Source organism: Microcaecilia unicolor, chromosome 10 (assembly GCF_901765095.1).
Source record: "Microcaecilia unicolor chromosome 10, aMicUni1.1, whole genome shotgun sequence".
Classification (NCBI taxonomy): Eukaryota; Metazoa; Chordata; class Amphibia; order Gymnophiona; family Siphonopidae; genus Microcaecilia; species Microcaecilia unicolor.
The window spans coordinates 140321241-140345247 of record NC_044040.1 but is presented as its reverse complement, the minus strand read 5'-3'; the positions used below and the strand labels follow the sequence as shown (position 1 = coordinate 140345247).

The following is a 24007-nucleotide window of genomic DNA, read 5'->3' as shown; positions in this document are numbered from 1 at the left end:
ACAGAAGTTGGAACACTCTGGTGTGCACATATAAGACTTCTCTGATTCACTGGCACTGTGTGCTAAGAGATCACCACATGCATGCGCCAGTAGGTCAGGTGACATCTGATGCTCATGCTTATGTCAGAGCTGAGGTCTGTGCATCAGCCCCGGAAGCAGAGAGGATTAATAGTAATAGTAAATGATAGCAGATAAAAACCGGATCGGTTCATCCAGTCTGCCCAATAGTCACAATCATTATCAATTCATGATTAAATCAACAATGACTGTGATATTATATACGTGATTATGGTCTTTCTGTGGCGTTTCTGGGACATAGACCATAGAAGTCCGCCTGGCCCTATCCTTATGTTCCAACTGCTGGAGTTACCCTCAAAGCCCACTCCAGCCTATTCATCTTCTCATTTGCGGGACACAGACCGTAAAAGTCTGTCCAGAACTGTCCTCATGTTCCAGCGACTAAAGTTGCTGTCTAAATCCTTTCCAGCCCATCCAAAACCAGATTGCCATATATGAGACACAGACCGTACAGGTCTCCCGGTATCGGACCTAGTTCATCACAGCCAGAGTCACCATGTAAGTGTCACACGACACATCCACACACATGCAGCCATTTAAGTTTAGGTTTTTTATAACTTCCATTTTCTAAATAGAGATCCTCTGTGTTCATCCCATACCTTTTTGAATTTCGTCACCATTTGTATTTCAAAGAGTGGAAACAAGTACAAAGAAAATACAAATACAAAATCAGACATACCAAAAGAACGCATTACAAAACTATAATAGGGCCAAACTACAAGGACACGCACAAACTCTTTTCACTTGTAAACAATCTCCTAAAAACCACATGGGTCACCTCGAATAGCACAGACACCCCATCGGCAACCAACCTAGCGAACTATTTCAATGAAAAAATTACAAAGTTACGACGCCTAATACCGAGCAATACCATTGAGTACACAAGCATCCTTGAATGCTTAGACCCAAATCCTGGGGAATACCCATCCGATCGATCATGGACCAATTTTGACCTGATCTCAATAAATGAACTCACACACTGGCTCAGTAAATATGCCAAATCTCAATGCAAACTTGACACTTGCCCTACCTAATAAGATCCGCACCCAAACAATTCAAACAAGACCTCACGAACCAAATAAATGTTAGACTCATAAATGGACTCTTCCCCACGGAAAATGGAAATATCTTACTCACTCCTCTGCCTAAAGATACCAAGAAAAGCACAATGGACTTAACCAACTACCGACCAGTCGCTTCCATCCCACTCACAACAAAATTGATGGAAGGCATAGTGAAGAAACAACTCACGGAATACCTGACCAAACACTCAATTCTAAATGAGTCTCAATCAGGATTTCGATCAAATTGTAGTACTGAAATTGTACTAGTGTCGGCAATGAACACATTCAAAACAACGATCGCAACCGGCAAGAACATACTCATTCTACAATTCGATATGTCTAGTGCCTTCGACATGGTGGATCATGGAATACTATTACACCTACTAGAGTACTTCAGAATCGGAGGCCCAGTTCTCAAATGGTTTGAAGGATTCCTCACCACTAGATCCTACCAAGTAATAACGAATACGGATAGATCACCACCTTGGAGACCAGAATGCGGAGTGCCCCAAGGATCCCCCCTCTCACCAACTATCTTCAACCTAATGATGATACCACTAGCCAAACTCCTAGCCAACCAAAACCTTAACCCCTACATATATGCCGATGATGTTACGATCCATATCCCGTTCAAAAGCGACTTAAATGAAATAACCAACGAGATCAACCAGAGTTTCCAGACTAAGCACTCTTGGGCGGACTCATTCAAGCTAAAACTCAACGCAGAAAAAACTCAATGTCTAGTTCTCACCTCCCAATACAATACAAACAACTACCCTACAATAACCACACCCTACTGCACACTTCCTATCTCAGAAAATCTGAAAATCCTTGGAGTCACCATTGACTGAAGCCTCACTCTCGACACCCACGCGAAGAACACGACAAAAAAAATGTTCCAATCGATGTGGAAACTCAAAAGAATAAAACCTTTCTTCCCAAGAAACATCTTCCGCACCCTAGTACAGTCACTAGTAATAAGCCACTTGGACTACTGTAACGCTCTGTACACAGGCTGCAAAGAACAGACCATCAAGAAACTCCAGACAGCCCAGAACACCGCAGCCAGACTCATTTTTGGAACACCTAAATATGAAAGTGCGAAACCCCTCAGAGAGAAACTGCACTGGCTCCCGCTCAAGGAACGAATTGAGTTCAAGATCTGCACAACTGTACACAAAATCATTCATGCAGATGCCCCACTCTATATGCTAAACCTAGTGGACTTACCGCCCAGGAATGCCAAAAGATCGGCCCACAAATTCCTCAACCTGAACTTCCCCAGCTGTAAAGGAATGAAATACAAACAGGCTTATGCTACTACCTTTTCTTTTTTCTTTTTAAATCATGTAAAGACGTTTTCATTTCCATACTCTGTAAACCACATTGAGCCTGCAAAAAGGTGGGATAATGTGGGGTACAAATACAATAAATAAATAAATAAATACCACCTCCTTAATGGAGGCATTCCACATCTGTGCTGTTAAAGCAAGGAGGAGGAGGAGACAGCACTCAAAGAACTTGGTACTCGGTAGGTGAGAGGCTGGCGAAAGTGCAGCATACACTTCCACGGGAACCCCACAGGAACTGCTTCCGTCCCCATGGGAACCCCACAGGAACTGCTTCCGTCTCCACGGGAACCCCACAGGAACTGCTTCCGTCCCTGCGGGAATCCCGCGGGTTCCACGGGATTCCCGCAAACCCCGTTCCCGTGCAAGTCTCTACTTCAAAGCTAATATCAAATCCGATCATATTATGATCACTGTTATCAAGAAGCCCCAGCACCATTACCTCCCGCACCAGATCATGCGCTCCACTAAGGACAGTCTAGAATTTTTCCTTCTCTTGTTGGCTCCTGTACCAGCTGCTCCATAAAGCTGTCCTTGATTTCATCAAGGAATTTTACCTCCCTAGCATGTTCCAATGTTACATTTACCCAGTCAATATTGGGGTAATTGAAATCACACTGATATATAATAAAGGAATAAGTAGAATATAAATCAACTAAAAACGCAATAAATTCTACTGAGAATATCCGTGTATTGAAGGTGTTCTATTCCATTCAATCATGAAAATGTGAAGAAAAAAAGACTTCAGAAACCATGAAGAAATCTCTTAAAGAAAAAACTTTTTCAAGTATTTAGAGAAACTCCTCTTCAATCACTAGTCTTCACAAAAAAACTCCACTCTTCATTCATGAAATGCTTGTACAAACACCTTTTACAATACACTCCACCCTAGTGTATTTGTAAAAGGTGTTTGTACAAGCATTTCATGAATGAAGAGTGGAGTTTTTTTTTGTGAAGACTAATGATTGAAGAGGAGTTTCTCTAAATACTTGAAAAAGTTTTTTCTTTAAGAGATTTCTCCATGGTTTTTGAAGTCTTTTTTTCTCCACATTTTCATGATTGAATGGAATAGAACACCTTCAATACACGGATATTCTCAGTAGAATTTATTGCGTTTTTAGGTAATTGAAATCACCCATTATTATTGTGTTGCCCAGTTTGTTTGCGTCCCTAATTTCCTTTAACATTTCTGCATCTGTCTGTTCATCCTGGCCAGGCGGATGGTAGTACACTCCTATCACTATCCTTTTCCCCTTTACACATGGAATTTTAATCCACAGTGATTCCAAGAAGTGTTTTGTTTCCTGCAGAATTTTCAATCTATTTGATTCAAGGCTCTCGTTAATATACAATGCTACCCATCCACCAATTCGATCCACCCTATCACTACGATATAATTTGTACCCTAGTATGACAGTGTCCCATTAGTTAGCCTCCTTCCACCAGGTCTCAGAGATGTCTATTATATCTAATTTTTCATTTAGTGCAATATAGTCTAACTCTCCCATCTTATTTCTTAGGCTCCTGGCATTCGCATATAGACATTTCAAACTATGTTTATTGTTACTATTTACATCATGCTTAGTACTTGACAGTATTAATTTGCAATGTTTTGTCTGATTTTTATTTTTATTTAAGGACACTTGATCTACTATGGCCTCTTTTGCAACCTCACTATCAGGATACCCTATCTTCTCTGCTTTGGTGATATCTTTGAAAGATACCTTATCCCGAACCATGTGCTTTTGAGCGACTGTCGGCCTTCCCCCCCCCCCCCCCCCCCCCGTTTCTAGTTTAAAAGCTACTCTATCTCATTTTTAAATACGACGCCAGCAGCCTGGTCCCACCCTGGTTAAGGTGGAGCCCATCTTTTCAGAATAGGCCCCCCTTTCCCCAGAATGTTGCCCAGTTCCTAACAAATCTAAAACCCTCCTCCCTGCACCATTGTCTCATCCATGCATTGAGACTCCGGAGCTCTGCCTGCCTCTTGGGCCCTGCACGTGGAACGGGTAGCATTTCAAAAAATGCTACCCTAGAGGATCTGGATTTGAGCTTTCTACCTAAGAGCCTAAATTTGGCTTCCAGAACCTCTCTCCCACATTTTCCTATGTCATTGATACCCACATGTACCAAGACAGTTGTCTCCTCCCCAGCACTATCTAAAATCCTATCTAGGTGACGCGTGAGGTCCGCCACCTTCGCACCAGGCAGGCAAGTCAACAGGTGATCCTCACATCCACCAACCACCCAGCTATCTATATGCCTAATGATCGAATCACCAACTACTACTACTACTACTCAACATTTCTAAAGCACTACCAGACTTACGCAGCGTTGTACAGTCAAACATGAAGAGAGACAGTCCCTGCTCAAAAAAGCTTACAATCTAAAGGATATAACAACAGAGAAAATCAAATTAGGACAGCATAGTACATCTGATTACACAATAGTTCATAGGGACAGACTAAAAGATCTAAACAGCTAAAGACAATTAAGGTATTCAAATACATAATACAGACAGATTGGTAGTAGTATTGAATAGAGGAGTAATGGTTAGGTTAAGTGCCAAAAGCAGAGTCGAAAAGATGGGCTTTGAGCAAGGATTTGAAGATGGGTATGGATGGGGCCTGACATATCAGTTCAGGAAGTCTATTCCAGGCAAAGGGTGAAGCGAGGCAGAAAGGGCGGGGTCTGGAGTTACCGGAGGTGAAGAAGGGAGCAGAAAGGAGGGATTTGTCCAGTGAGCGGAGGTTCTGGGTAGGAATGTAGGGGGAGATGAGGGTGGAGAGGTAAGGAGGGGCAGCAGAGTGAGAGCATTTGTATGTTAGTAGTTAAAGCTTGAATTGTATGCGGTAACGGATCGGAAGCCAGTGAAGTGACTTCAGGAGAGGGCTGATGTGAACATATCGGCTCTGGCGGAAAATAAGACGTGCCGCCGAATTCTGAACAGATTGAAGGGGGGATAGATGGCTAAGTGGGAGGCCAGTGAGGAGCAGCTTGCAGTAATCTAGGCGAGAGGTAATAAGAGTGTGGATGAAGGTGTGTGTGGTGTGCTCAGAGAGGAAAGCTGTCCTAACCCTTCCCTCCCGGGCAGCACTTGGAGACATATCCTCGGTGCAAGAGGATAGTACATCCCCTGGTGGGCAGGTCCTGGCTACAGGAGTACTTCCTACTTCACCAGGGTGATGCTCTCCTTCTAGGAGACCTCCCTCCTCCACGGTAGCACAGGGGCTATCAGACTGGAGGTGGGACTTCTCTACAACATCCCTGTAGGTCTCATCTATGTACCTCTCTGTCTCCCTCAGCTCCACCAAGTCTGCTACTCTAGCCTCAAGAGAACGGACATGTTCTCTGAGAGCTAGGAGCTCTTTGCATCGGGCACACACATATGACATCTCACCAACTGGGAGATAATCATACATGTGACACTCAATGCAAAAGACTGGATAGCACCCCTCTCACTGCTGGACTGCTGACTCCATCTTAGTGTTTTTGAGTTTTTCAATAATTTAAAACTTGCTACAGTATTAAGGATATTAGCTTAATAAGTGTCTTTTAGTTAATATAGTATATTGTATGATTTATTTAGTGTTTCCTTCTTAGATGCCTGCTAGATTCTATCTGTCAATACCATGGTACAAAGTTTTTAAAACTAAGTAGAAAAGACTATGGAGATTAGTTGATAAAATTGCTTTTTATATTTTTATTTTGCCTAACACTAACCTACAATTCCTCCTTTAAACCCCAGACTTTAAGTTCCCAAAGCACAAAGCAAAATAGTGTTCACTTATGAGAGAAATGTCCTTTTCTCTCGGAACAAAACATTTCAAATGCCACTCAGGAACTACAGAGCTATTCTACAATACCATAATAGCAGTAGTACCACGAGTCACCCAGCAAGGACCTACATAGGAAAAGCCAGCACCATAAACATTGCAGGGACTCTAGAACATCAATGCACCTATTGGAAAACTAAACTAGCCAGATTAGTACAGATCGATCCTGCACAGTTAATGATAACAGAAGACCCTGTCTTTCATACTCACAGAATAAAGATAAACCCTCACCTAGAATAGAATAAGACTAAGTAACCACAACTTAAAAATAAAAATATGTAGAGAAACATTAAACTGAACCTCCAAGAAGTGAGACTCTGTATACAGGGAAACACCAGAGAAAGAGAAACAGTGATGCATGTTTCCCTGTACTGTGCAAAATATAAATATAGTAGATGTAAATTTCAAATACTGACATATTTACATCACTACGTTACAAATTAACAAATAGAAAAGCGAATCTGATTGGGGGGTATGCTTAAGGGGTTGGAGGTACAATCATGGGGTGGTAGGTCAGGGACTCAGATTCAAACCTCCCCATCCCCTAAATTACCACTCCACAAGTGCCCGCCACTCATACTACCTCACCCACAGACACAACACATGCCTCACACATACACCACAATGAACGGAGATATATGCGCACACACTTACAGACCCCACACATATTCACACAGGAAATGTAAATCATTCCTTATCCCTTTTTATTTCTGTCAAGAAACAAGCATTGTCTTTTCTTCCATTTCAAAATTTCTACATGGCTAATGGCACAGGAAATGTAAGAGCAGCATAGCAGCAGGAGGAAAGAAATGTGCTCTCACTGCTGTGAAGGGCAAGCTGTTGAAGTTGGATTTTGGCACTTACATTTGGGCGCCCTGAGCCAGTGTCTCACTGGTTCATCCCTTAAGCTAGCCTTGTTAATCGAGAGGATGAGAGGATTAAGCTTTCTTTTATTTTAGGGAGTTCTTGGTGGTATGCCGTCCCTGAAAATATTCACCTTTGTTGTATCTACAGTTCTGTCATTTAGGGGTCCTTTTACGAAGCTGCGGCAAAAGGGGTCTGCGCTGGTGTCGGCGCATGATTTTGATGTGTGCCGAGGCACCCTTTTACCGCAGTGGGTAAAAGGCAGGTCTTTGGGTTTTTTTAAAGAAATGGTCATGCGTCAAGTGAAGCACTTGCCACGTGGCCATGTTGAGAAGAAGCACTTACCGCCACCCATTGAGATGGCGGTAAGGGCTCTCGTGCTAACCTGGCAGTAACTGGGCAGTACATGGCACTGCCCAATTACTTCTGAGTACACACTGGCGCTACAAAAATGTAAATATTCTTGCAGCACCAGAAATGGCGTGCACAGGGGGAGGGAACTACGCTGAGCTGCTGCGGTAGCCTGGCGGTACTTTGTAAAAGGGCCCCTTAATGAAGTTGTGGTTGTTTACGCAAGCATTCATGGTATAAATGGCATTGCTGCCATGATTGTTGGGTATTAGTTGAAGCTAAGGATCTGTTTGCTGATGGGTTCGCATTGTTAAAAATAACCTAGTTAGGAACGTGTGCATGTTAATTAGAATGTGAGTTTTTGTGATTTTGCAATAGGTTGGGTGGGCAGGAGTGGTGAGTATTTTGTATTCTAAATTGCTTTGGGTTTCTAAGGGAAGTGATTAATGAATTGAATGAATAATATTTTCCGGAGAAACTCTGCTGATAACTGCATATTGCTGCCAGGAATTGGATGTCATTGTGACCTGAATCTCACAGATAAGACAAATAAAATATTGACCATCTGACCATTCGTAATAACTTATAAAGATGACTTGTGTTTTTCATATCCTAGGAAGAAGATCTTTACACGGAAAACAAAACCACCTTCTCTCTATGTGGATATGGGCTGGTTAGCGAATTACTGGGGCTGTGATGATAAACCAAGAGTGTGAGCTCTTTCTCCTGGAATTTTACTAACAAACAGACCTTGCTATTTAATGTCCAACTCAGAAACCATGGGGTAGATATTCAAGTTAGTTATGTGTGTCCTGGCACTGAATATTGCCAGCAACTGCATAACCCCAACACCAACACCGCTCCCTTTACCAGCCCTGACATGACCTCTGTTTGGGGGGACTGGTCAGAGCCGATATTCGGCGACACTGCCCAGTTAAAAGCCACTGAATGTCAGCAGTTTGGCAGCCAGGAGTGATTTAAGCAGGCCCTAGTCTCTTCTGCCTGCTTAAGTTGCTTTGAATATCATCCGGTATATGTTTACCCCTCTCCAGGGTGCTGAGCATATTCTAAGCCATAGCCTAAATGTAACTTCTAGCATAAACTTAACTTCTCTGATTCCTCCAATTAAACTTTACTCATTTTAATCATAAATGTAACCCAACCCGGAGTTCACAAACCTTGCACAAATAAAACTGCTTGTGTCTGTCTTCACATCCCAGTATTACAAAGAAGGGTATCTACCTCTGCTGAAGTTCAAATGAAACACATTAAGTCACTTTCTGTTTCTACGCTGAAGATGTTAGATGCTAATTGATAGGTACTGATAAAGGTATTTGTTCTATCAGAAAGGCATTTTTTTTTACCTGAGAAATACAAATGGCTGGATTTTACCAGGATTTATGTACCTTCTTATGGATCACAGTGGCCTAATGTCAATTCACAAGAATGTTTAACCTTCAAGCTGCCACCCTTTGAATCCACATTTTCTATTTACCTAAATCCAACACCAAGTCATACTAGCTAACCTTTACCAGAATCCCAGATGTCTCCCTCAAGCCAAACACCTACAACCTTCAACAGAAATCTCAGCCGAGACATAGAGAGGCATTTTTGAAAGGGACGTCCAAGTTGCGATTTGGACGTCTTTGCAAAATGGTGAAATCCAGGGGCAGGGAAACCCATATTTTTGAAACAAGATGAATATCCATCTTTTGTTTCAAAAATACCATCAGGGACATCCAAATCCTTAAATTTCGCCATCCCTAGATTTGGGTGTCCTTAGACATGGATGTTTCTGATTTTCGGCGATTTTCGAAACCAAAGACGTCCATGTCAAAAATGACCAAATGCAAGCCATTTTATCATGGGTGGAGCCAGCATTTGTAGTGCACTGGTCCCCCTGACATGCCAGGACACCAACCAGGCACCCTAGGGGGCACTGCAGTGGACTTCATAAATTGCTCCCAGGTACATAGCTCCCTTACCTTGTGTTCTGAGCTATCCCAATCCCCCCCCCCAAACCCACTACTCACAACTGTACACCACTACCATAGACCTTACGGGTGAAGAGGGGCACCTACATGTGGGTTCAGTGGGTTTATGATGGGTTTTGGAGGGCTCGCTGTTTCCTCCACAAACGGAACAGGTAGGGGGGATGGGTCTGGGTCTGCCTGTCTGAAGTGCACTGCACCCACTAAAACTGTTCCAGGGACCTGCATGCGCTGTCATGGACCTGAGTATGACATCTGAGGCTAGCATGACATATTTTTAAAGATGTTTTTTGAGGGGTGGGAATGGGTTAGTGACCACGGGGAGAGTAAGGGGAGGTCATCCCCGATTCCCTTCGGTGGTCATCTGGTCATTTTGGGCACCTTTTTGTGCCTCAGTCGTAAAGAAAAACAGGTCCGGGTGAAAACGTCCAAGTGTTCGTCAGGGACATCCTTGCTTTTTTCAATTATGGGTGAAGGACGTCCAAGTGTTAGGCACGCCCAAGTCCCGCCTTTGCTATGCCTCTGACACGCCCCCTTGAACTTTGGCCGTCTTTGCAACGGAATGCAGTTGAAGACGTCCTAAATCGGGTTTTGATTATACTGATTTGGACATCCCTGGGAGAATGATGTCCATTTTCCGATTTATGTTGAAAGATGGACGTCCTTCTCTTTCAAAAATGAGCCCAATAATGTATGTGGACTCCTGTGAAGTACAGTAGAGGCCGACTTTCTACTTTGCTGGAAGATCAGAGTTCTTCTAGAGATCATGCAGATAATTACTTAACATATAGCTTTTCTAGGTTGTGTTCCCACTAATGGGTCATTGGGGTTAAAGCCACTTCCAAGCCCTAGTCAAATCACAAAAGTTTCCAAAGTGAAGAAGGCAGTGTCTCCCTTTAAAAACATACTGCTTACCTTTTGCCTCCTTGTCCTTCTTTCCCTAGTTTGGCTGCTTTGCTCTCTCTCCTCTAGTTGATGAGCTGTTTAAGAATAATGAGTATGAGAATATGGGGAGGGGAGAAGTATAGGAGAGAGGCAGTGGCGTAGGAAGGGGGGGACGGGAGGGGCGGTCCGCCCCGGGTGCACGCGCTCGGGGGGTGCCGGCCCCGCTGGTTCCCTGCTCTCTCTGCCCCGGAACAGGTTACTTCCTGTTCCAGGGCAGAGAGAGCAGGGAACCAGCGGGGCCGACCCAGCTCTGAGTGACGTGCACTCGGGGCGGATCAGCCCTCCCGCAGGTAAGAATGTGGTCCGTGGGGGCGCTGCAGAGGGAGGGGGTTGTGCCATTCTGCACCCGGGGGGGGGGGGTGCGCAGCGGCAACCCGCCCCGGGTGCCATTAGCCCTCGCTACGGCACTGGAGAGAGGAGAAGAGAAATGGGGAGAGTCAGTGGCGTACCTAGGGTAGTTGACACCCGGGGCCGGTCATTTTTTAACACCCCCCCCCCCCCAAATCCAGTACTAGGCATGCCGAGAATACAAAACACTCAGGACCTATAGAGCAATTCTACCATACCATAAGCAGTCATTTCTACGAGTCACACAAGGAAAAGGAAAGCATCTTAAACACTACAGTGAGCACTAGAACATCAATTCACCTATTGTAAAACGAAACCAGACAGAATAGTACAGATCGTAGATCCTGCACAGTCAATGCCAACTGAAAGCCATGTTTTTTTCACAAACACAGATACACCCCAATCCACTATAGAATAAGTAATCATAAACTTTCTATTTAGACAAAAATTAAACTGAACCCCCAATGCCAGACTCTGCATACAATGCAACACCACAGAAACAGAAACTGTCCCCTAGTACTGTGCAAAATATAAAGACAGCAGATGTAAATTTGAAAAAAAAAACCTAACAAGTACCAATCACCACTTTACAAATTAACAAATAGAAATAAAACAAATATAGAAAGTAAAATAATACCATTTTATTGGACTAATACATTTAGCTTTCAGAGGCCAAAACCTCCGTCCTCGGGTCAGTACAGTATAGTGCTGTTTCAGTATCCTATCCTGACCTGAGGAAGGGGGTTTTGTTCTCCGAAAGTTAGTCAAAATGTATTAAAATTAGTCCAATAAAAAGATTACCTTATTTACATGTTCTATTATAAACATTTAACACATCTACAATACTTTATCCTAAAGCAAAAAAAATAAAAAAATATATTTTATTTACAGTTTGTTGTCTCTGGTTTCTGCTTTCCTCATCTTCTTTTCACCGTCTTCCTTCCATCCAGCATCTGTCCTCACTCTCTCTCTCTCTCTGCCATCCAGTGTCTGCCCTCTCTGCCGTCCCTTCCATCCACTGCCTGCCTTTTCTCTCTGCCCCTTCAATCCACCATTTGCCCTCCCTCTCCTATCCATCCAGGGTCTGCCCTCCCTCTCGCACCCCCTTCCATCTAGGATCTGTCCCCTCTCTCTCTCTGCCCCTTTTTTCAGCCCCCAGTTCCAGCCCCCTTCTCCCCTCTGAACACCCCCACCCCAGTCCCCTTCTCCACTCCCCTTCTCCTGTCTGAGACCCCCACCCCAGTCCCCTTCTCTCCTCTGAACACCCCCATCCCAGTCCCCTTCTCCCCTCTAAGATCCCCACCCCAGTCCCCTTCTCCCCTCTGAGATCCCCACCCCAGTCCCCTTCTCCCCTCCCCCTCCCCTGTCTGAGATCCCCACCCCAGTCCCCTTCTCCCCTCCCTTTTTCCCCTCTGAACACCCCCACCCGAGTCCCTTTCGCCCCTCTCCTTCCCCACCTCAGTCCCGTTAAAACCAGCGAAGCAGCGTCGCAGGCAGCGCCTCGTGCCCTGCTTGTAAAAAAAAAATCAAATCTCCTTCCTCCTTCTCCTCGTCTTGACGTCTTGACGTCAACTCGGGCCTTCCAATCAAATTGATTGGAAGGCCCGAGTCGACGTCAAGACGAGGAGGGGAAGGAGATTTGATTTTTTTTTTACAAGCAGGGCACGAGGCGCTGCCTGCGACGCTGCTTCGCCGGTTTTTTAAATGTGCGGCGCCGCGGGAACGGCCAAGGGAGGCGGCAGGAGCTGGCACTTTCACTCATATGTGCTAGTATATTCTAGATTTATATGCACAAGGGATGCATAAATTTGGGCACCAAATTATAGATTTGCCCTTATACCCGGGATCCTATATATGGGGCCCAGCTTTGGGTGTGCTCCTGAGATGCACACCCAACTTAATTGGCTAACTAGCCATTAACAAGCAATGGATGCTAACAACCAATTATTAGTGTTAATTGGCACTAATTGGGATTTGTGCATGCATCTGGATGCACACTAGTCTATAACGCTGGATGCCCAAATCCCATAGCAGACAACTCAGAAGGGGGTATGGACATAGGAGGGGCATAGGCATGTTAGGGGTGTTTCGAAATGTTGCGTATGTTTTTACTGAATAATGGATCACTGTCATAACTTGGGTACCAGCATTTACACCAGATTTCAGCAGGTGTAAGTCTGGTGCCCAAAGTTAAGGTGCAGGGAATCGGTGCTAAATGTGATTCTATAAAGATGCAAACCCTTTATAGAACTGGACATAGTGTCAGTCTTTTCCAGTCAGGGACGGACTGGCAGTGCTCTTGGCCCCTGGGCAGTAACGGTCATTGGGCCCCCCCAGACACTGCCTGCGATCCCCATCCACACATCACTGTCCCCCCCCCCCCCCCCCCGTACCCTGCACACTAATGTGCCCTCCCCAGTCCTAACCTGAAGGACCCTGATGGTCTAGTAGCCTCTTTGGGGGCAGGAAAGATCCCCACTCTTTTCTGTCCACTGCCGCTACTCTGCCCAGTGTTGCTGTGTTTCCAAAATGCCTGCTGAGACTTCCTGCGGTAGCCTCATGGGTCTGAGCAGTCTGCGGCAAGGAAGTCTTAGCAGCCATTTTGAAAATGCAGCGGTGCCGGGCAGAGTAGCTGCAGTGCGCAGGAAAGGGTGGGGATTTTTCCTGCTCCTGAAGAAGCCACTAGACCACCAGGGCCCTTTAAGGTGGGATGGGGGGGGGGGGCTGAAGTTTACGGGGGTGGAGAGAGCCTCTGGACCCTCGGGCACTGCCCGGTTGCCCATATGGTCAGTCCGCTCCTGTTTCCAGTAATTAACTATGCTTGCTGTTTGATCCATATATTATAAATGTTTGATCCATAAATTATTTATTTATTTATTTATTACATTTGTACCCCGCGCTTTCCCGCTCATCGCAGGCTCAATGCGGCTTACATAGTAACAAGAGAATACAATTTGTAGTATCAGAATCAACAAAGGAGGTATGTGGTAGGACAAATGAACAAGGAGTAAATGGGATAAAAGAGGTATGAGAGAAAGGATATTATAAATGACTAGGGGTGCAAATTCCAAAAATGAGCTTCCTGTGTACTTTCCCATACTCTTTTGTGAAGGGTGCTCACTCTTTCCAAAGAGTCCATAGTATTTTCAACACAGAAAAAAATTCAACTTTTTCCTGTCATTTTAGCCTAAAAATGACATGAAACATCAGGGGAAATCATTTCCCATGTCATTTTAAATGAACACACATCCCAATAAGCTCACTGCTGCAAGCTTTCTAAAGCTCTGATTAGTCCTGTGATGCTCTATATGTGTATTTCACAGATACCACCACACTGGACCTGTCACTAACTTCTTCAGCCTGAGAGAGAGCTTGGCCATTTTAGCTGAGCAGGTAGGTGGTTCTGGAACATAGAATACTTTAAAAAACAGGGAGAAAGAAAAAAGTTGTAAGGGAAATAGAATTATAAGCAATTAAGAAAAAGAAAAAATAATTAGATTAAATTGGGAGATTAGCATAAAAGGAGAAGCAGATGTGGAGAGGAAGGAGTGAAGGTAAAGATCAGGGGCCTGATATTCAGCACTAACCGGCCAAGAACGACTTCTGGCCAGTTTAATAGCACATAGCTAGCTAACTGCTAATATTCAGTGTGAGATAGCCGGTTATTTCCATTGAATATTAAGGCTTAGCAGCTAGCCGCTAACCAGCTATCTCGCACGACTTAGATGGTTAAACACGAATATTCAAGCGCTAACCGGCTAAGTTTAGCAGTCAAGACAGGCCGCATAAATAGCAGGGGCCAATATTCAGACCACAAGAGGGAGCCCGGCTAACTCCCCGCAGTCGACGGTCAGCCCGGATATTCAATGTCAGGCTGTTTCCAGTGACCGGCATTGAATATCCGGTTTATTTTTGGCTGGTTTAAACATAACCAGCTAAGTTAATATTTGGCTATAGCCAGTTACATTTAAACCGGCCAAAGATATTCCAGTTATTTACGCGACCCAATTTGGCTGCTTACAATAGCCAGCCATGCGCAGAATATTCTGGGATGGTCAGCTATATTGCACAATATAGCCGGTTATCTCCTAGCCTCTACCTGGGAATACTCAGCGGGGGATATCCAGTTATCCCTTGTTGAATATCACTGGATAGCCAGTTAAGTTTTTGAATATTGGTGGGGGGGGCAAGCACTTAACCGGTTAGTGCTGAATATCAACTGAATAACAAAACTGAAACCGGATATTTTGGGTTTAGCGCCGCCAGCGGCAGCTGACCACACTGACCACGCTGGCTGAATATCTGGGGGCAGATCTTTTAACTAGTCTTTGTTATTAAGAATAGAATTCTTTATTCGTTATCATAGAAGTATCCAGCTGCTACTGATACTAATATCCAAATCTCAGTCTATGGTATCTATCTAAACACTTGTTTCTCTGCACAGGGTCTTGAAAAGTCTTGGCAGCTTCACAAGGATAATGCTTCGTACTTATACCAGGGCCTGGAGAAACTGGGCCTCAAACTTTATGTGAAGGACCAGGTATCATTTACAAACCACGTTGTTCCCAGAAGAGAAACAGGAATAACAGTAAAACAAACTAGGACCATCACTGAGTAGACAATATCCAGAAGGGAGGTTTGCTCTGATATTCCAGTGTGGGAACTCTCTTTTTCCACTCAGTGCACCCTATCTGGAGCTTGCTGCTGACAACCCTGGGAGACCCTACTCTTTCTTCCCAATCCCCTAGTCCCCGCGCAGCTCTCTGCTTCATACCTGACTGTTCCTCTTGCCATGGGAATCTGCTCACTCACATTACAGTGCAGCTGGGTAGTTCACCGATCAGCTCTTTGAACCATGCTTTACTCTTTATCTACAAAGCACTGTAAGGTTTAAATAGCTAATGTGTGAACTGCATGGACCACGGGTGGGAAAACTGCCTGTAACAGTGGGATACCACATTTCTTTCTCAGCACCCTTCCCGATTTAACACCCTGGACTATACTGAATGTAGTTTGCCTGTCTCATGCAATGGTCTGAATATGACCACTGGTTCTCGGTTGCTAACAGAGCCATTGCATTCTCTGCTGTTCCTCTGTGCAATCATTTCCCTCTCCTCCAATGCAGAGTATTTCACATTTCTACATATCATTAATCTCAAAGATTACATTCACATTTTCACAGCATTGAATAGTAAGGGCAGTAACCAGCCTCCCTATGGAATTTCAAGTTCACTTTCAAAGGGAAACTCATTGCAGAGTTTCCCTTGAATTTCAAAATCCTTCAGAATTAGCACAGGAAAATCAGGGCCAAACCACTGTGCTAAAGGATAGCGCAGTTTACTGCACTGGATACTGATCTATCATTTCCTGCCACCAACAGCCATAAACTGAGATAGAGTAGCACACAGCAGGACACTATTACCTGTAACCCTTGCCCTTGACAGTAGCTTTGTACACAGGGACTCCTCATTTCTTGATAAATGGATTCTAGGAATAGCATAGAGATGCTATTGAGCTCTGAGCATGGTAACCATTAAATTTCAATTGAGCACTGAGAAAGTCAGACCTCATGTGGTAAGGTAAATGAGGGTGAGCCTGGAGTCCAAGTAAAACAAAACCACACAGCAGTTAGAGACAATGAAAAATAACATTGATTAAAGCTGTAGATCAGGGCCTTGGTCCAATCACAGGTAGAAGAAACAAAAGCAACATAAAACTAGTCCGTAGTGCAACCAAGAAGCATATGCCCTGGGGCATCGTTGCTTCTTTCTGGGCCTCTTTAATCTGGCTGTGCCCCAAGGAGGTTTGATTGAGAACAAAAGATGGCATGATGACATCAAAAAGTTGAAGTCACTTAGGTTACACTCAAAACAAAGCAAACAAACCCATGAGCTGCTGCATTCATGTTGTCATTCTTTATTATTGATAGCATTTTTATTTAATCTCACTTATATATTTTCAAACATGACAGTTTATGGCTGTACACAGAGGAAGTACAAAATAATTTTTCATAGATAGAGTAGTAATTTGTTATAAATTGTAATCAGTGTGTCATTTGGAGAGGCTGGTTATAGGGACCACCTAGCATGTGTTATATTCGTGCAGAGATTTTTTTTTCTCCTGGTAAAGGGCCACTAAAACAGACATCATGTTATAAGAATCAGGTGCTCAACATTCAGAGTTTCTATCTATCTATTCATTTACTTATTTATGACATTTATATCCCACATAAAACATGAATTAGGTTGAAACCTGGGAGCATTTAAAATCTTTTTTTTTTCCTATGCCTAGATCAAAAGAGAAAGATGATGTGTGGGAACATGCTCCTTTTGCTTTGTGGAATACAGTGATATATTATAAAAATGCATTTTATATTGTTTATTACTACTATTTAAAAGACAGATATTTAATAATGAGGGCAGAGCTACTAGCTTCATGCAAAATTCCAGAGTCAGTCTAAATATGCCAACATTTTCTAGTTCTGTGATATATATTTATTTCTTTTTTGAGTCATTTTTCAACAACATTTTCTCAGTTATTACCCAAATGCAAACACAATTATAATGTTCATTAATAAGTTTTGGATGTTACTGAATTCTATTGTTCTGTCTCACTGTATTTCCAGTTTTGGCACAGTATAAGTCATCGCAAGGACAATCAATGGACTGCATTAGGGGCTTATAGCCCATTTAGTTATGTTTAAACAAATGAGAGATCAGCATGAAAGAAATATTTATTTTTATTATTTTGACTTATGAAAACCACTTGTACCTGAAATATGCTAAAAAAAAAAGAATAATCCATTTGTATACAAAAGAGATGAGGTAAACATGTGATTCCATGTTCCCTAATGAAAGGAGAGGTTAATTTTACTTCCAATCTTTATAACACCAGGCTTCCCAAGGCAGATTACAACAGTTAACATAAACCCATCAGGAAACAGGATATCCTCACATAAATTTGGCCATGTGTTGTATATAACAGTGTAGAAAAATGAGCACAAAATACAGCCTTTATTAGTACTGTTTCCACCAGCTACAATAATTTTTGAAACTGTTTTAGTGATATTCTGTTTTTATTTCATGATATTTGTATCTACATATGGGAAGTTTCCAAATAAATTAAAAAGCTGTCAAATAAGTTTAAAAAAAAAGTATTTTGTCCTCCACCTTTTAAGGCACTGCCTATCCAACTGGAACAGCTTTTGACTTTTTACAGATGGACCACGCATAAGCAGTCTGTTATTTCTAATAATCTTATACTATTGTTTTCAATAGCATTTGCTATTGTTTTGGGTGAACTAGTGTGGTGACAGGCTCTGCCTACTGCCAGCAAGCTCCGCCTACTGGCTTCAACCCATATAATGGGCTAGATAGCCTCCTACCATCTCTTGTTTTCAATCTAACCTCCTTGCTGTGTCCTTTCTAGCTTTAATACTTCCTATCTCCTGGCTCTACTCCTATGTATCACTTCATCCTTCAGCGAGACTATGGATCTTACGGTGGTTCTGCTCTCTGTGAGGGAGTATCCTTAAGAGGAAGGGCAGCATCCTACAGACTCTCTTACACCTCAGTAGAAGCTTGTTTTGTATCTCACTGCTTTTTTAGTTTCTTGTAGCCCCCTTGTAATTGTGAGGAGGGAGCAGCAGGCAGAAAAGGGAGTGATAGTATACAAATCAATTACTATATACTAAGGGCTTAATGTTTAACAAAAAAAAAAAGCTGAAGTCCTAAATTTAGGCTCTAAAGATAGGCTTGTAAAATCATGCCCTATTTTCAGCAAAACTAAGGAGCTTAGGGGTCGCAATTCAGCCGGCAATGGTCAACATTTTGCTTCCTGCCTTGTCTTTATTCCTGGATATTCAATGCTGGACCATGTATGGGAGCTGGCATTGACTAACCAGGCATACACGGGCAGCTAAACATAGCCAGTTAAGTATGATAATCAGCACTTAACCAGCTACGATGAACTGCATAAAGATATGACTATGTTTAATGCAGTTATGCTTATCAGGGCCGTGCCAACATGGTAAGTGGGGTAAGCACCGCAGGGGGGGGGCGCCTGCCTTCAAGGGCGCCGCTGCGGTGCTGCCCCGCCATACTGTTTGGGAGTCAAAATCTCTCTGTGTTTACTCTACGATGCCCCGGCTCTCACCAGGCCAATCCAAGACGTGGGGGCGGGGCTCCTTCGTCAGAAATCTCGATCTGTTCCCGCCCACCCCATTCATTTATCTTATTGCTCCTCCTTCTTTTGGGCGTGGATTTGTTCAAAGAGCCAATTGCTGTTGCGGTTAGAAGGTGCTAAGAGAGAGGTGGGATTGTGCACCGTGGTGGCGTCATACACTGACCGTAGGATCGGGAGGTAGGCATAGGGCCAGTGTATTACCTGGAACGCCCGAACCGGTAGACGAGAGGTTAGCAGGCGATCTCTGGAGCCTGTCTATACTAGAAAAACCTTGTTTATGCGGTGTGGGGATTATCGAATTTATGGAGGGTTGGGATGGTTGGGGGGTGTAGTGAGAGGTTCTTGGGATGGAGGGGGCACCCTCTGGGTCACAAAGGGGGTATGCGGCCTCTGGGCGAATAGAGATTGCACGTGTTGAGTGGGAAGTGATGGAAAATCTTATCTGGGGTGGCTGAGCTCTTTTTATTGGACTAGTGGGCAATTTACTAACAGTAAAGGCTAATATTGTTAACGTGAGTTGTTTAACACCCTTGTGACGTGACGACGACGTTTGCGCACGCTGTTAGTAGATACCACCCTATAATAAGGCAGAATTTCAAAGGTAAATCAAAACATATAGTACACTTTAGAACTTGTAAGCTTGCAGGTGAACTCGATCACAGCTACACGACTTTGTGTTTATTAAGTAAATGGCCCACTGAAATCTGTAGCAAAATAAAATAAAGGGATTTTTTTCTGTAGAGAGCAAATTAACTTTTTGAGAGTTCAGAATCGTATTGGGTTGTGTATACGTTCTGCAGTTACTCTCATAAGTTTCAGCAGAAAGAAGTTACTGAAAAAATGCCTTTTAAGTTTTACTGATTTTGCTTTTTTTCCTCCCTCACCAGCTGAATGGGATTGTAGTACTTGAAAGCTAGCTGAGGGATGTTTCTATTTAGCCAATAAAATAGGGTCACTTTGTTTTTACTTCTTGACCTTAGTACAGAAAAGAGAATATTATTATTTTAGATGCCCTTGAAGGTATAGCTGAGGGAAATAAATTGGTCACGATGAGAAGGTGAGGTTGGGTTGAAAGCAAGTAGCAGATGGGTACCTTGAGATGGGTAGATTTGGCACAGGACGTCACTTCCATCCCTGGGCTTGATTTTAGTGGTGTGGGAGCTGAATGGGCCCTGGGATCACGAAAAGTGGGGTATAAATGTTCAAAAATAAATAAATAAATAAATAAATAAATACAGCATGGCTCTGGTTTCCTGCTGCCTTCCTGAGAAGAGGACATTGAGTCAGGGAACTAAAAATAGGAGTGCAGGATTTAGTTTTTATTGTTAAGAGTATCATGCCTTCAGCTTTCCTTATACATTTTATAGGCATTCACAATGGAATATTCTTGTTGTTTGTGTTTATTTATAGATTTAGAGGCATATTGTTAAACCACTTAGACTTACAAAGTTACATTGGGGCTCATTTTCAAAGCACTTGGACTTATAAAGTTCCATAGGTTCCAGGAATAACATGTATAGAATGTTTGTACGTTTGGGAACTGGGGGGCTGAAAAGGGTCAGGGGCTGAAACTGTGCAAACTGCGGACTGAAAAGGGAACAGGGAGAAGTGGCTGGAGGCTGAAGCTCTGGACTGGTAGGAGAAAAGGGCTGGGGCTGAAACTGGGGACTGGTGGGATAGTGGGGCTGAAACTGGGGGCTGAAGGGGCAGGTGGAAGATGTGGGCTTGGGCTGGAACTAGGGGCAGGTGGGATAATGGGGCTGGAACTGGGGGCCGAAAAGAAGGGGCAGCGAGAGGGAGGGCAGACCCTGGATGGATGGGAGAGGGAGGGCAAATGGTGGATTGAAGGGGCAGAGAGAAAGGCAGTGGATGGAAGGGATGGCAGAGAGGGCAGACACTTGATGGCAGAGAGAGAGAGAGAGCGAAGACACATGCTGGATGAAAGGAAGACGGTGAAAAGAAGATGAGGAAAGCAGAAACCAGAGACAACAAACTGTAAATAAAATATATATTTTTATTTTTTTGCTTTAGGATAAAATAGGTAGAAAAAAAATCATTTTATTTTCATTATAGTGTTTGAAATATGTCCACTTTGATAATCAGGTGCTCAACGTTAAAAATTTATATTTATTTATTTACTTATTTATGGTATTTTATGCTAGACGGGGGGAGGGGCGCCAACTGATGCTTATTCAAGTGTATCCAAGTTTATTTAGAGCTTTTATCCCACCCATCAAATGTCTGGGTGGCTTACATTCTTATAATAAGAAGTGGTGTGGCTGTGGGAAGTGTGAGAATATAATAAACAGACCGTGGGGGGAGAGAGGGAGAACTACAATGTCCAACAGGAAAGTGGGGTGGGAAACCACAAATGGAGGGGGTTGCGGTTAAGGGCTGAATATTGGCTTTTAACCAGCTAAGTGCCAACTTTGCTTCCGGAATGACCACAAGTTAGCTTGATTCAGCTTAGGCTCTAACCGGGCATTTTCAGCGGCACTATCTGGTTAAGTGCCACTGAATATGCCCATGAGCTCTTTCTGGCTGTTTAAATCACTTTGAATATCAACCCCCTAAGGTTTTAGCTGAAAATTAATCTTAAGTAGGTGCTTAAAAGTTATGCTTATAAATTTAGGACTGCAATTCATTTACCTAGATTTATGAGCCCAGTGCTGAAAATCAGACTTCCCACCCTAAATACACCTAAGTTACCACCTACTTTTAATGCTCCTCAATTTAGGAGTTTAGTGAATTTTTTAGTATGAATCTAAGCATTTGAGCCCTAGCACATTTTCAAAGAGGTCTATTTAGGAGCATAACTCTCAAAGGGCTTCTTTTGTTAAACCGCGCTAGCGATTCCCGCATGGCAACTGGGAGGAAGCTCATTCAGTTCCTATGGGCTTCCTCCCATTTGCAGCACTGGAATCACTAGCACGGTTTAGTAAAAGAGGCCCAAAGTTATAAGCATGAATCCTTTGTATATCAGGCCCTATATTACTACATGATTGTTTATCTCTGGATAATTTTTAGGCGGTGAGGCTGCCAACAGTGACCACAGTATTGGTTCCTGAAGGGTATGACTGGAAGGAAATCACATCCTACATCATGAAGAAGCATAGCATTGAGATCACTGGGGGGCTTGGACCTTCTGCAGGAAAGGTAAGTCTCAATCAGAACAGGATCCTGATCCAAGGCACTCTACAAAATTCCAGAGTAACCTAACCGATCTACCACTTTTCATTAAGACACAGGTCTGCAAGTCCCACACACAGTTTATTGTCCCAATAATGTCCCAATAATGTTTGTTTTATTCTTTAGGTACTAAGGATAGGTCTAATGGGCTACAACTGCACCAGGGCCAATGTGGATCGGGTCCTGCATGCTCTGAAAGATGCCCTCCAGCATTGCCACAAGAACAAAATCTGAGAAGAACATCCATCCTGGTCCTGTAGGCTTCCGCATCTCATCAGTACAGAGGATATGAAACCTTCTCTACTCAAATCCTTAACATCCACCCCTGATTCACTCAGGGTTTTGTTTCTTGCAGGAAATACAGATTGTTATATTAAGAATGGCATGAATAAACTCTCTTCTTAATACTCTTCTCATTTTTTCTGTGTTATTGGATTTTCTAAAGGCTCATATGGGAAAACAAAGAGCAGTAGAAGTAGTCAATATGTCCATAGAAAACTTTAACCTCAGTGTTGTCTGGAAAGAAGAGTGATACCTGCACAGTAGCAAGACTGGGTGTGTTGCTGAGCCTCAATGGAAAGGCTCAATGTATTCAATCTGCTACTTAAACTGCTCATATTTACTGCCAAAGATGCTCAGCTCATGGTAATTCATAAAGTAAATTGGAGTATCTGTCTCATGAAACTCTGGCACACAATAAACTATAACTGCCTGGTAATTAATGAGGGAGGAGGTGTGCTCTGTTATTAGAGCAGTGAGGAAGAGCTGCTGAGGGCTGAGGCTTGTGATTATCTAAATTCTTTAGGCTACAAACACTCTGGATGACCCTGGGCAAGTCACTTGCTCACCCTGTGCCACTGTGTGCCCAGCCTTAACTGAGCAATAATAATCCTGGCATTGCTTCTTTCCAGTTGAAAGCTCTTAAACACACCAGTCATTAAAACTAATAGACTTTCCACCCACATGTTAAATATGTGTCTCTGAAGTACTATAAAGCATGATTATAATTAAGGTTTCTATTCTTATAAATTTAGGTATTTTATTTTCCTGCTGATTAGGGGTTCTTTGAGGGTACAAAAAAGCCAATGTTTATTGGTGTCCTCATGACATAGCTATTATTGTTAAGTACCTTTTCCAGTGGAATTAAATATGTGCATTTGTGTCATATAGAAGTGAGCAGCACAGAAAAGGCAGGAATATTAAATGAAGGATACAGGGGAAGCCAACTAGGGGATGTGGTGTTTTTCTAGTGTTTTTCCAATAAATACCTATTTAAGGAGCCCTTTTACCAAACTGCAGTTAAAAAGTAGCCTTAGTGCGTGCTTACTCAGGACATTCCTGCATGCTGACATTTTAACCACATGAGTAAAATGTCTGAGTTTTCAATTTTTTGAATTAATGACCATGCACTAATTTTCCCATTAGCGTGTGGCCATTAGCACATGAGCCCCTACTGTCATCTATTTTGTAGGTAGTAAGGGCTCATGCACTAACCACACACTAATAGGCTAGCATGCGGCAATATAGTTGCACTAACCGATAAGCGCAGTACATATCTACTCTCTGCCCCCTGACCAACTCCCCCCCCCCCCCCCCCCAACGGTAAGGCATTTTAAGCTGTGGTAAAGATGTGTTAGTGTTTACTGCAGATTAGTAAAAGGATCCGTATATATTTTGATTCAGTGTTTATTGATTAAAACCTAATAATAAAGGCCTAATAATGGTTACTGAATTCACAAACACATGTATATTTTGCACGAAATAAAGTCAGTAGGGTTTCCCACTGTCAGCGAAATATCATCAGTAAA

General features: G+C 43.1%; 1 protein-coding gene across 1 annotated transcript in view; it reads left to right on the top strand.

Annotated features, from left to right (window-relative positions):
• The window catches only part of AGXT (alanine--glyoxylate and serine--pyruvate aminotransferase), an 88449-nt gene extending 64662 nt beyond the window's left edge, over positions 1 to 23787 (top strand). The window contains 5 exon segments of the mRNA XM_030215881.1: positions 8159 to 8254; positions 14150 to 14219; positions 15271 to 15366; positions 22038 to 22166; positions 22326 to 23787. Coding sequence (XP_030071741.1) covers positions 8159 to 8254; positions 14150 to 14219; positions 15271 to 15366; positions 22038 to 22166; positions 22326 to 22433 — 499 coding nt within the window. The 3' untranslated portion in view covers positions 22434 to 23787.
• The last annotated feature ends 220 nt before the right edge of the window (positions 23788 to 24007 follow it).